The sequence below is a fragment of the Ornithodoros turicata genome, chromosome 2 (assembly GCF_037126465.1).
Source record: "Ornithodoros turicata isolate Travis chromosome 2, ASM3712646v1, whole genome shotgun sequence".
NCBI classification, from domain to species: Eukaryota; Metazoa; Arthropoda; class Arachnida; order Ixodida; family Argasidae; genus Ornithodoros; species Ornithodoros turicata.
Genome location: NC_088202.1, coordinates 128017190 through 128031920, shown reverse-complemented (window position 1 = coordinate 128031920; position 14731 = coordinate 128017190). Strand labels below are relative to the sequence as shown.

General features: G+C 46.4%; 1 protein-coding gene across 1 annotated transcript in view; it reads right to left on the bottom strand.

The window, feature by feature from the left end:
- The window catches only part of LOC135386087 (irregular chiasm C-roughest protein-like), a 153158-nt gene that overhangs the window by 45220 nt on the left and 93207 nt on the right, over positions 1-14731 (bottom strand). Inside the window, exons 3-6 of the mRNA XM_064615811.1 lie at positions 9358-9517; positions 8538-8732; positions 7796-7918; positions 6025-6131 (exon numbers count right to left, since the gene is read on the bottom strand). Of these exons, the coding sequence (XP_064471881.1) occupies positions 6025-6131; positions 7796-7918; positions 8538-8732; positions 9358-9484 (552 nt within the window). The 5' untranslated portion in view covers positions 9485-9517. The remainder of the gene's footprint in view (positions 1-6024; positions 6132-7795; positions 7919-8537; positions 8733-9357; positions 9518-14731) is intronic.

Below are 14731 nucleotides of genomic sequence, written 5' to 3'. Positions count from 1 at the left end.
TTACGCAAAGAGAGATAAACTACCGTTCCAGCTAAATTTAAGCCCAATCTATACCGGTGTCAGCCTTCCCTCTTGTCAGGACGAAAAAAGCTTGGGATGTTCTCTCCTCAATTCATCATTTTACGGGAAAGCCCAACTCCAGATTGGCACCCAGGTCCACGGCGCTGAAACAGGGATGGGACGTGGAAGAGTGGTAGCATATGACCGCTCCGTTCTGCATCAACCGGTGTTGAAAATTTCTACATTTTAAGCGAGAATTCATGTTGTGATGGATCTCGGAAGCGGCGAAAAGCTAATAGAATATTGAGGGCTCCTTCCGTAACATAAAGGCAAGAGCCGCAGAATATTGGATGCAGTCAAGTCCGCAAACCTGCATCACAGTGGCATGCGATGTTCCTCGCTGTGACACACGTGCGCGCTGTGCACACGCCCTGGTACTTTGCGTTTTGCAATCCTTGTTTTCACAAGAGCTGCACACGCACTGGATCGCAAGAGCTTTCGAGAAAGCCCGGGGCAATTTTTATTTATTGACAAAAACCCAAAGGTCATCCGGCCTTATATGGGTACACACTTTGAAGAGGAAAAAAAAGGAAATAAAAACAGGGTTATGATAACTAAACACATACACATGCAGACAAACGCCGGTATCCAACACCATTATCCCAGTTGAGTATACTAATTCCGCTTTTCTTATTTATTTTATTGCACATCGTATTCGGTAGTTCTCATCGACGGGGCGTCCGTGCGTACATGTTTAACAAAAGCTAACGTGACATCTTAAAAAAATAACACTCCTTTACTTCATGTCTGCAACACCTTAAAAAAGCGTATTTATATAGCGAGATGTTGTGCCGGTCCTGATCGAAATATTTCGGCATTACGTCATGAGCTGGTCTCGATCGACGACATGACCATTCGAAAACGTTGCTTCAATATCGACAGGAAGGTCAAGAAACATGCCGGGAGCTGTGACTGGTACTTTTACAAACGTACGAGGGATGCTGAAATGGGTTCTCGGCCCGACAACGAAGTACGCGCTCTTGAGGCATAAACCTCTAGTACAACGCTCTTGGCACATCGCTCCTGAAGCTTCCTTAGCCATTGAAAAAAGAAATCCGACGTCTGCTCTCCGAAATAAGCTTCTGCTGCTCATATCGCCTCCGAGTCGTCCGAGCATCTTTTTCCTTTCAAACTTTTTTGCAGGTTTGGAAACAATAAAGTAGTCCGAGGGGACGAGATCCGGCGAGCTCGGCGGATGTTCAATGCATTCGGATGACAATGAAGTCCTACAGAACCTGCATTTAAGGTTGGTAATCCCTGACCACTTTTGGAGTCCCGGAACTTCGGGATTTTTCCGGACAAATCCTGGGATTCCGGGGTTGAGATAAGACCGAGACTGCTCCCATACGCAGCCTTTGATTAGTAAATCTGATTATTCGTGCGTTATGTGTGTCTCTAACCGGCGCAATTTCACTCGCATGTCAATCGAAACATTCCTTACAGCTTAATGGTTTCCATTCCTTTTAATATGCTATGCTTTTTATCGAAAAGCCGCCGTTATGTTCTTCTGAAATAAATGGGCTTAATTTTATTCGCAGACTCTTGACACAGCACCGACTGATTTATTTAAGACTGGCAGCAAAGACGTAACCAAGTTCCGACATCTAAAATGTGGTTGCCCAGCGTTGTGTGATAGCGGCGGCGTGTCTGCATTTGGCTGAACCAGATGAAAGTTTATCCTTCTTCTTGCTTCCTAGTCGCTTTTTCTCGCAACGAAGTCTGTTTCCCGAAGCAAATAAGTCAATATATCTGTATGCGGTTTACTCGCAACTGCACATGTACTGGCAACACTGCGTGATTTTTTTTTCTTTTTTGCTCTCGGAGAATTTCCCGTTTCACGGCGTGCACTTGATCCATGCGGTTTGGCCTACACGTTTTCGTCAGTGCGTTTTACGCGCTTGCGGTTTTATACCCTGAAATACACCCCATGCGGTTCCAGCTTTAGGGTGCTTGACAGTTAGCTAAAGGCAAACAATTGTCATTCAAGGCGAATGGTAGAACTTAAAGGAGCACTGAGGTGGCTCCCAAAGTTTTTTTTCGTTTTTCGGTGGAGAGTGTTCTCCAACGAATAAAATGAGTTCCTGCGAAAGAACGATAAGAGCAGGTGACCTACAGAGCGAGAGCGAGCGCGAGGGCTCTGTTCCGCACAACCTTTAAAAAATCATCCTTGTGAAAAGAGCGCATCGCAGAACGAGAGGACGTCGTGACGTATGCTACTCCCCTCACCTGACCAGTGACGTACGGCGACACAGCTCAAGCATGTGTAAGCGGCGCGTGAGCTGCAAAGAAAAAAACGACGAAACAAGGCACGGGGCCTTCTCTACGTCACGAGAGCATCGTGTCGGCCGTCCGTGTGGCTGCTTTCTCCGACCGCTTTTTTGTAAATTCGATTGCACAGCTATAACGCACCGCGGAGCGAAATTATTTTGCAGCATGGTGACTCCTGGTGGACAGCTTGACAGATGAGGCAGGATTTCGAGCGATGTTAAATGTCACCTCGTTGATCCACAGCTCGGTATTGTTCTACAGTCCTGCGTCGTGACTGCGCCAACAGTAGGTTTGCAGTATTCTGGACTTAACAATAGCCGGGATTCGGGATATCCCGGATACCAACACGCATTGTCTTGCCTGCTTTGTGAGCCAATGTATTATACTGTAGGAGAAGGAGAACGCCTTTCCCTGCGCCGTTTTTTTTTTCAAAGCCTCCGTCAACCGGCAGGGCAAGCTACAGTAGCATGATGCATTAAGTGTTGCATTAAATATCATCCTTCTCGAGATAGTCCGTCATCAAAACACCTTCCTTGTCCCAGGAACCCGTGGCCATAACCTTCCCCGCTGATCGTTGAGTCTTCAATTTCTTCGGCCTCGGACAACCCGAGTGCCGCTACTTCATGAACTGTTGTTTTGTCTCAGAATCATAGTGATGCAGCCATGTTTCATCAACCGTAACACGGCGCCCAAGAAAAGTGTCACACGAACGCACAAACTGCTGCAAAATCAACTTGGACGCATCCATCCATTCGGCGTTGGTTCTTACCGGCATTCAAACATTTTGGCACCCACTTGGCCGACAGCTTCCGCGTACCGATCTTTTCATGAATTACAAACTGGCGATGAAACTCCCCAACCATCATAATTAAACTAAAGCTGTTGGTTTTTTAAATTACAAACCGAATGCGTTCTTTGAATATACCTAAGGTATCCGCAATTCTTTTAGCCGGGGTTCGCTGTCACGGACACAATCAACAATGTCGAGTGTTAACACCGATGGAGGTCACTGTGATCTTCCGGCGTCTTGGGTGTCAAAGTCCCCCGGCTGAAAATGGACCATTTCCATGTGCGCGTCGCTCCTGGCGGCGATAGACGACATGGAGACGAAGAAGCAATTATGACAAATTAACACAACGCGGGCGTAGCCGGCATTTCTTGAGGATACAGCAGGATAACATTTGTTTTGAATGGTATAGCCTGCTCCTGTGGAAGCACTCAACACGAGATAAACCCCAAAAATCCATACGAAAACTTAAGGCATATTCATAACACGTCATGCTTTCAAGCCAACTATCATGGCGACGCTCGTAGAGTTCAACGCAACACATTACAGGCACTGCGAGAAGCTTCAAAGCGCATGCGCCAACACCGGCAAACAGAAAGGTGTTGGGGACGGAGAGCGTGACACGTGTGTTATTCGTCGTCATCCACACAAAACCATCTTTCTTCATGCGCTCAACGGCGCGAATGCAAAGCTCCCGCTTCATTCGGAGATGCTTTTACGGTGGGAAACGGAGGAATATACAGCGACGTTTATACCTTTCATGTTTCGGCAGTTGACACATTATAGGCATTGCGAAAGAAAGCTTCGCCAACTCGCATCACAGCCTACAGCAGCATGTTTTCACGTCAACAAACATGGCGGCCGCCGCTAGAAGTGGCTGGGCATGCGCATACGCGTACCCAGAAATGGTCCATTGGCACACCACTTCTTCACGGTTGAGTATGATGGCACTCATTGCTTAATGTTTGCGTGATGCACTCATAGTGCACTCATAGTACCCTTGGAGTTTTCTTCTGCATGAACAGGGATCTCGATGACAGCCCGAAGTTCAACCTTTGATAATGTCAAGTTTGTAGTGGACATGGGTCTTCCCGAGCAAAAATCAACGCTTCGCGTTACAAACCTACAATTGCTCTTCGTCTTCTTCTTCTTCTTCGTGTAGCCGCGTTTACATGAATACGACACTAGCGTATCATATCCAGTTGTCGAATCGAATCCACCCATGTAAATGCGTCAATTCGCTAGGAGAGCGTATCGTATTCAATTCGCTAAACAGAGGTGGATCGAGACGGTGGATGCGCATTCAGACTGTGCATGTAAACAGACGATGCTTCTTGCGAAGGCAAGAAGAGAGGATTATGGGAAGCGGCATTCGGCTGCGAGCTAGTTGCGTCGTCTGCTACTCCTAGTCGGGATCACAAAATGATGATATTAGGGAGTTCGCAGCCACGCTCCGTTTTGGATATCTAGGTTAGTCTACACTAAGAGAAGCAGCAGGGCTTGCAGCAGTAGAGCAGATTTTATTCTGAAGTACGCTTGAAAATGGGGCGTAGATGCTACGTTTTCGACGTTTCAGCGTTCGGTGCAAAGGTAGCGGGACACCGGAAACGGCAGAATTTGCAGAAGTGCGCGTCTAACTTTCCGATATGACACGGCGCGGCGCCACCTCCGGTCTGGGCTCGATGCGCATCTATGTAAACGGTGTCGTATCGTCTTCTCGCCGGTTTGGACTCGATTCGATACGCTTGTGTCGTATTCATGTAAACGGGGCTGATCGCGTTCGTATATCTGAAAGTGGATAGGGCCAAGAACTTTTCAGCACGCCCTCGTACTTACCGAATCTTTTGTAGCGGCGTGCCGATTCGTATCGGCATCGACTCAAATGTTCTCTGTTTGATTTGAAACTGCACGTGTTTAGGTAGAAGAGGCAGGGTAGGCACCAATAAGCAGCAGCAGCAGGCATTGTGGGGCACGCTGTGTGGGGCACGCTGTGTGGGACACGCTTCGCCGTGTGACGCGCGGTGATGGGGTGGCAAGAAAACGCTATCGTAAATTGCCGAATTTATGAAGTTCAATAGGCCGTAAGCGTTTGTCGATGAATCACGATCTGTTACATACATACACACGGAAGGGACCTTGCCGTACGCCAATCGTTCATCTGAGAGCTGAGCCGAAAATTACTGACGATTGTGGCCACTATAGGAGCTCTACCTCAGATCACTGCAGATAGGAAGCTGTGCTTCCTTTACTCGCGCAACCTTTTTCAAAGTTTAGGTTAGGAAGTCGCAGGATAACGAATACGCGAAAAGTAGCACCAAGTCGTTAGTAAAGCAATGACTTCCGGAGCTGGGTGCACCGGGGTCACCGTTGTCCACCCACAGTGCTGAAAGCATTGCTATGTCCAGGTTCCCATCTATATTCGGTCGTGCTCTATTTTGCCGACGTGTTCAACTTGCACTGTTTCATACTGTCGAACAAGCTTTTGTGAACAGCACTACGTGGCGCCAGGGCGGCGCGACTACAGAGCAGCGCTGATGAGTGGTTTGCATGCCCCAGTGACTCTAAGAGCGATGGACACCAATAGCCACAGTGGAAATCGTGTACATGCATTTCTCAAGTGGCGGTGCCATCATATTGGAACCTGATGTCCGTTTGAGACTCTAGCGCCACCTGCCCCTGTTAGGCAGAGTCCACGTCAGATATAACGTGCCACGTGATCAAACCGTCTGTAATAGCGTTGTAAGGACACTTTTTTTACACGCTGCAAACCACACAAAACTTTCTAGCCCCAAACCCCCTAATAATACGCAGAACAGGTTCCGCGACACTATGTAGTGTCCTTTTCTGGATACCTCATTGCATCGTCCAGCACAGGTAAGTATTCTGCGGCTATGGGTCCAGAAGCTTACCTCTGCAGGAGGCTTTCCAGCGTGCGACTCACAAGTCAGTTCGACCGTCATCCCTGCAGTCGTCCTCAGAAATTCACCCTGCACAATCTTGGGCGGCTCCGGTGGAACTGAAAAAGCCAACAACATCTCCTAAAAAAACCCTTTCGCACAACGTAGCCCCCGGGCGACAATCACCGCGAACAATGCACACCAGCTGTTAAACACTGTTAGGGAAAATAAACAGTAGGTAATGTACAGCACCTTCCGTACATTGTAGCCCTCCTAATGTCATTGCACAGGAAGAACTGCCAACGAATCAACGTGAAGGACTAACATAAAACCGACAACATCGGATAGAATGACCCGAAGGAAATGAACGCTCTACAGACCCTAAGAAAAGGCTGCCAGTGGGAAGAATGGTTCCAGTGGGACCTATTAAGAACAATACGCTCCTCTTAAATCTCTCCCCGGTGCAACGACTCCAGGAAACTCGCTTTCGACGTCCGCTTCCCCTGGACATTAAAAGTTCAGCTCAGTCGGTCTCACAGCTATCTGAACCCCGGTTGAACCGATGTTTATAGCCAGCAAACACACACCGCTATCGTCTCGCCGAGAAATTAAAGCGCCGACCCTCCCCCTATACGAGAATTTCGGGACATACAATGAGCGTGCGTGCGTTCCCAAGAAAGAGTTATGGTCAAGTGCCGATGCGAAGAACCTCAGGACATGCATGTAATCTACGAGTGCGTTTAAAAGAGCGTTTCAGGGCATATTCCATTACATGCGCCTCTGGGAGTTCAGATGGGCATTTTGTTATGCATCTGAGCGCCTATAGAAGCTATAGTAATTCAAGTTTAAGAAGGGTACAACTACGTTACGAGAGTGGAAGAAAAGTAGCAGAGGTTCTTTGGCTGCATGTAGAACACGTGTCCATAAGTTACGAGAGGTTTCGTTGGCGCAGATGCTACGCTAAAAATTAATTAATGTACGTCTCGGATGCATTGGTTCATTTCAATGCATGTTTTCTTAGCGAGAAACGAATCTCTCTCGCTTTCTGCCGGTAAAACCAGTCGGCCCCGCAAATCACCCACGGCTCGCCTTCTTGAATCTGCACAGCAGACGACACTACTGAAGCTCTCTACTGTGTTCGCATATTAGAGGAATACTGAATAATTTCTACCGTCCCATTGCACTTCTGCTAGCCCCGACTCAACTGCTTTAGCTTTTACTCTACGGTAACGAAGATCGATTAATCTTTATTTGGGCTTGCAATGTGCCACGTAGGCTCCGGACTCTCCTGTTGCTCAGCCAGAATTGGTACCGTCAGGTTTGCGTTAAGCGGGACGCGCAAAACTACGCGAACTTCGCATTGTTTATGTCGCTTATAGTCAAGGGCGATCCTGTGGCGGAAAGGTGAGAAAAGACACTTGCACATTGGGAGCGCAGCAGTTTGCCTTAGCGAAAGAGAGAGCGAAAGCTTCTCCTGTATAAATTATGAATGCGCAGCCACGGGATGAGGCAGTAGCTCCACAAGGTGGATTCCCTGTGAATTAGCGCTCGCAGCACCTGTGCTTAAGGAAGAGTAATCTCTTCTCATCGGTGAATCACACAAGGGCTACGTATTAGTGTGCCTGATTCATGCTTAGGTGAATGCTATTCGATGGCAGCTGACTGCAGAGTATTGGAGACTGCAGAGTATTCGATTGGAGAAACCATATGTTGTGAATGAGGTTGTTCTCTACGCTGGCTACAGCCGCAGTTGCCGTAATCTAATTCATATAGTTTTCCTTACCGAACACAATGAGCGGAGCGCTGCGCGACCGAATCCCTTTGACATCATCTACAGCTCCGACTTGGCACTGGAACGTGGCATCGTCCTCCAGGGTCACACTGCCGATTTGCAACGAAAAGTCACCTACAAACATAAAGAAGCAAAGCCGTTACTGTTTTAATTGCATATCAAGCAGCCAGAAGAATAATAGTAAGGAGTGACGAACCAATACGCAGCAGCCACGGTGACGTAGTTATTGCTCTTACCAATACCGCAGCGCGTATATGTGTACAGAGGAAACACAAAAATGAGACTCCTTCACCATTCGTTCAATCAGGCATTTTGTTGTGGCAACGGAGTTTTGGAAGGATGTAACCCAAACGTAACCTAACACTGATAACGAACTGTAACGCGCTCCTTGTTTCGAATATGAGGCAAGGCAACACAGATGTACAAAATTCTCCACCAAGGTCAGAGCGCACACGTAGTCGTGTCTAGCTGAACACGACAGGAACACGGCGGACACACCAAACACGAGCGTCAGCCACAAGCCATCAACTAATAAGTTTCTCTTCTGCCTTCCATTAGTGCATCGTCGATCGTGATACGGCAGTGCTGTAAGAAGTTACATAACAGTTCGCAGCCTTTCAACGACCCAGATGCTCCAAATTTCATAACACCTTTATGCATGAGTACGACAAAGTAACACCGTCTATGTTCGCGTAAGGCATATTACAATCGCAGAAGAGGAATTGTCGCTCACCTTCGTCATCGCTGCCCACCATAGAGTACCTTGGAAAACCGGATAAGTCCCGATCGCTGCCGAGGCCGAAGCCATCCCTCGTCCACTGGAGTGTGCCCGCTTTGTGGATGACGCGACACGCGAGCACGACAGTGTCACCCAGGATGGCCGACCTGTCAGTTGGTTCTATCGCAAACCGCTGCTGAGGTCTGGAATCTGCAATCATAGGAAAAAAGGAATAAAGGCGTTTCTTTGGCTATACATCGGATGCTACATTATGAGTGCCTAAGGAAAACATTTTGTTTTCTTCATGCGTGTTTCCATATAGGGCGATACACCTATTGTAATTTTCATGCGTTATCATTTTTTTCTTTATCTAACGTTATCTATGTTTTTACGTATCTTTGCGAGACATTTCTTTTTTACACACAACACGTTTAAATACGTCTGTTATCTGTTCAAATATTACATATATGTGAGAACTATATGTTTATGAGTTATATGTATTTGGGATCCACATATATGACTATGTATACAGTATATTTCTATTGTAATAATTTAACTATTCCTGTTGTATATACTATACGTTAATATGTGTTATACTGTACTTTTTTTAACGTTTGACCTACCTAACGTATACATTTACCATATTTATATATTTATATACCCTCAAGGCCTTCGGCATATAGAGCTGCTAACAAAATAAGATAACTTGAGGTCCAAGAACTAGCATTAACGGTGGGAACTCTTTCTGTACAAACTGACCCGAACGTTGTACCCTTGAACAAATAAATAAATAATAAATAAATAAATAAAGGATTACATTTCAGGCTGGTCTTACTTTTATGTGCAGGCTGTGAATCTGCCGTAGCCGGAAGTAACGCTAATGTTAAGAGAACTAGTAGAGGCCCTCGTTGGACTAGTAGTGACATTCGCCACCGAGGTGGATGCCTGCGATGCCTCTCCATGGTTCTTTAAATTGCGTCGGTCACTGATGGCACCTGCAAAGGATACAAACGGAAGAAACGTGAGCTTTCATTCCGGCACAACGTTCACTGCAACGGGTTATTTGTGACAACCCGCGTTCAACGGACGAATGTTGCACGTACGCACGGAACGTAAATGACTCAGTTGTACAACACAGGGTGAGCCTTTTCATGGTGTCCTAGAGAATACTGCACTTAACGTAACGGTTTACTACTTTGCCAAACGGGAAAAAGGAAATGGACAAGGTTTAAAATTTTTTTTTTTCGCAGCATGCTCGCAGGCTGCTTCGTAGAAGATGCAAAGCAAGCCCTCAGTTGAAACGCACACGACGTTGGGAGCCTTGAGCTCAAAGCTTACCGCGCACTTTACCAGTGCTCCCCTCAAGAACAGGGCTCATCCAGTGAAGTGATTCCTCTCGTCTTTCTTCTTCATTTTTTTTTTCAGAGAAAGAACAGGGAATTATCTAGAGTGCCCTCGACGGAGACCGAGGCTTCGAAAAACCGGCACAAAGTCTAAAATTTGTAATGTTGCAGAAAGGAGGGCTACTTTGTTTCTCGGAGAATTGCATAAAACGTGATACCCTAGTCGTTACCCAGGCCATAGGTTTATGTGAACTTTTGCATAATACAGCGTGCACTTCATGAAGAAGTAAAGGCTACAAACGCCGGTGGTACTTGCGTTAAATAAAAGGGACGAATATTATATATTTTATAGGCCCGTATTCTGAGGAGCCATATTTTCTTAATGACATGTTTTGAAAGCGTGACGGGTGTTCTATCCAAAGTTCTCGGAAGGTATCATCTGTTAGTAAGGGAGCTTTAAGCCTGTACGAGCTCCATCTCATGAAATTCCTATCCAAGACCAACGAGGTGCTCCCAGTTCGTATGCGCGTTGTTACGTTCAGTAAGTTAGACATTTCCATTGCAATCTTTCTATTTACTGCGTGAAAAGACGCGTGAGTGAATGGAATAGTCCACCATACGGACAAAAAATGTGAGAAAAATGCTCAAGCATTTATGGGCTTAAAAAAGTTTGGTTCTTTAAATAACGCACAGATTAAAATTCGACCTTACATTCGCTGCAGACCAAAACCTGCTACTCCAAAACCGAAAGAAAAAAAAGTAAAAAAAAAAAACGACCGAACGAGACGTGTAAGAAAACGACCAGAGGTGTGATTGTGTTACAGACAGCAGTCTTCACAGTACGCATAGACTTGATAGCACACAATAGGACGGATGGTCGTCACTGATGGTAACGCTCCCATACGGAAAGGTCACATTAGAGACGAAAGGAAAAATAATTAAAAAAGAAAGATTGGACGACACTGGGCATTAGACGAGTGCACAAACTGTCAAGCGACCGTGTACGCACTGAAGGAAGCCGATTGGATAATTGAAGCTACGCCCCCTGGCGTCGCGATCGAACGCAATAAATCGCGCACCGCGCGAACCAGCGAAAATAACGGCGGCGAAAATGTCGACGAGTCGCAGAAAATGAAAGAAACTGAGATATATAGTACAAAATTCAGAAGGAGGGAATTGGAAATTCGATAGGCGTTGCTCGTAAATCACGCGCTTTGCAGGAAAAGGAAGGAAAGGGAAGGCTCATGCAGCTTTCAGACCGAGATCTTTCTCAGTATATAAACTTGGTCAGAGCACAGAACACATCTTATTGGCGAAATTGAACGCCCCGAAATCGTATCACTGGCTTCAACAGTAGTAATATTGTGGCCATAAATAATGCCAAAATTAGTTTCACTGCAAAGCGTCCGAGCATCATCAGTTTCCATCGTGTAGATAAACGAGACCGTGAATGAAAGCTTTGAAAGCAGCGGAGGCGGTCAGCGACAAAAGAAACGGGAGGAGGAACAAAATTGAAGCCTGTGGGCTACAAATAATAAAAGTCGAGTCTCGTTATTTTCTTATGTTGTACGAGAAAAGAATATCAAGGATTCTGTCGGATTTAGTAGGTTAGACGAAGAAACGGAATTACGAATGGGAAGGGGATCAAAATTTTAAACCGTAAACAGATCGGTTGGATGTGCGACAAACGGAGACAAGCGATTTTTGTCTTCATACCCTACCGAGATAGAACGCCATTTTTGCTGACGTGTTGCGCCATAAGCACAACCCAATAAGATCGTCCTAGAGTCACGTAAGCGACAGTGCTTGTGGTCAACACCGTATCGATTCGCGCACTGTAATAAAGGGCTGCCAATGTTACAGATTAAAACATGACGAAGGAAGAGCCATGGTCGCGAGGGCACGAGGATAGCGGTAGCTGCTCAGTTCAGCAATATGTATTATGTGATCCAATTTACGAGAGCTTCCCCTAATCGTGGAGTCCGAAACGTCAACGTTGATTTCAATCACACCTTTACTAAATCTAACTGATGTGCGTGCTCTTGCATCGCTCTTGTCACATGTCTATGACGTGCATCGCTGCATGTACCCTACCACGTCCAACGGCTTCCCCCCGTCGTTCATCCACGCCAGATGTAATTATGATAAAGTGAAACCACCGCCGCGCAAGCTTCAAACCCCATCGTTCCCGCCTCTTCGCCGACTGCACTTCTTTTAACAAGCTTCCCCGTGCCTGATTTGGCCTTTCGACCAGGGCCACCACCCTGGCACGTAGCAGTGGGACTCATTGAAATGGCGCCGGCACGTTCGGACACCGTCAGGTCGGGCGTACTGTCTTGGCCAATTCCCAGTTCGAAAACGATCGCTGTCAGCTCCGCGTGCTTTAACGGCGGTTGGGCAGCTGACATTAACACCACTGTAGGACCCCCACCCCAGCCTCCCGCGTGTCACGCTATCGGGGCGTTGTCCGCTCACAGCCGAACCCGAACCCGCTCGTTAGAGAAGGTGAATCGAGGAAACGGCGTTTACACACACACGTCGGCTCTCCATTCGATCATCCATCATTCCGTTTTGCTTCATCAGAGAGTGAGTTTCATAGACGTTGGGTAAAGGTGAGCCGTGGGCTATTTTGTAGATTTTAAATTCTGACTACCTGTCACGGAGGTTGGGTTTGAGATGACTCTGGAGCGGGACGGAGTGTGTGCCGGACGAGATGTAACCGTAAACGTACGCTTTTGGCTTTATTGACTAAGTAATGAGGCATTTTAGAGTGCATATGAGACCCGTCATATCCACTCAGTGGCGTACGCCAACGGTATATGCCTGAGTTGTCACGCGTACGCGTGCGTATGCTCCATCCATTTTATTCACATTTCACTCATGTAGCAACCCACATGCAACGAGAGGGGGGGGGGGGGGGAGGTACCGCGCCTCACGCAGTGGAACACCTCATATCATCATGATGTATCTGTTGTTGTTGTTAGCCATATGAATACAATCAAATACGTGGCGCTGCAATTGACACTTCAGCTTTGTGTCGCCAGCCACGTCCCTATACACGTTAACCTAGTATCAGCAGCAACGTGAGAGAACAAATAAATAATTGATTGATTGATTATGTGTTTAATGGCACAAAGGCAACAAAGGCCATAGAGCGCCAAAACCATGGTGAGTGTGTCGGAGATGATTATGGGAAAGATGATGTGAGAGAGAGTGTGTGGTAGTTAAAACCCATCTACAGGTATGAGGTATGAGCGATGAGATTGACCAGGATAAGAGAGAGAGGGGGATGACGATAACAAGCGAGCATGGCAGTTAAAAGCTATCTACAAGTGTGACAATGAGATATTTACATGATGAGTTGATATTGGATAAAAGCGGAGCAATGCTTATCATCTACATCTGACTAAGAAACCCACACGTGGTAAAAATTTGATTACGTTATCAAACGGCACAAGAGGGGTGTCACCCAGTAGTAGTAAATAATAACTGGTAGAAAATTAGACTATGTAAATGCAATCACAAGTATACAGAAGCGAGAAGAGGACAAACTGCACTGAAGTGAGAACAATCGAACAATTAGATACTGTCTACCACATCGGCAGGCCATGTGTAACGTACCGCCTACACGAGGGCGGCTGAAATAGTCCACGATAAGTTGCGTTTTGGCGCGATGTCGACGACATGGCATCAGATAGAGTACCCGGAAGAAAGCCGGAAAATGTCGTCCGCATCCGGTTAGGGCAAGGCTTTTTCCGCGCGAAGTGCTGCATGTGAGCGAAAGAGTACTGCGCAAGTCTGCGAGTGACATCTCTTTATGCATCGATACATGATAAAGTGTTTCCTGGGTAAATTCGACGGCACGACAACGTGCACCGCGACACTTACGACGTTAGGGTGCGCGTGCACCTTTTACCGACAGGAGAGTGGCTGTTGTCACTTCATATGATGGATCCCGGAGACACGGAGCGTATCATTGTTAGGAAAAAAGGATAAGAAAAACGAGGTGCTCTCATGCGCTGAAAAATTTGTTACCCGACTACGTTCACTTTGGTTTCCCTGTTTACTTGTGCTGAAAGGAGTCTGGACAACCTACCACATGTGTTGCATTATTAATACAGCTCGGTATCACCCGAATTTACCTCCCGATTGGCACAGCAAATAATCGGATTTAACCTGATTTCTACAGATCAGATTCGACTTTTGCTATTAGATATATGTAAGGTAGTTTATAATTTATAAACTACTTCATATATACGGAAGAAGCCTGCATGCAACAACACATTTGGTATAGTCGACCATGGAATAATTTCTGCTCTAGACTACAATACCAGAAGATTTCATACTGGATCTTACGTTCGGGATATTTTTGCCTCTCCTATGCAATGCTTTCCATGCGCGCTTTGCAAATATCATGCACTCAATGTCCTCGTGACGTCTGAAGCGGAAGTATGAAACGTGAAGCGGAAAGCGTACGGAAACTACTGAACGACTAATTATCTAAAATTCATTAAGAAACTTTTTAATTAGACGTTTTCGGGAAAATGCGAAAGAGCAGAGTTGAAGGCAATCATTATTTGAACCTACCCCTTTTTTAACGCTGAAACGAGCACGTAGTTTGAGATATAAAGAGACAATTTTTTTATGCAAATGAGTCGAAGCCCGAACTACGCACTTCTCGAGCATAGAAACATGACCTCCGGCTCAGTATCTGGGCTGGAAAACGGTCTAATTGGCCATCAGATCAGCGCCTGCTCCAATCAGCCTCGTCGTTACAAAGCACGTAGCCCTCCGACGCGAATGGCCGTAGCTCCTTTTGCGTTCGAGAACAGCATAGTTTCGGTTCCGGCTAATTTGCATTTTCCC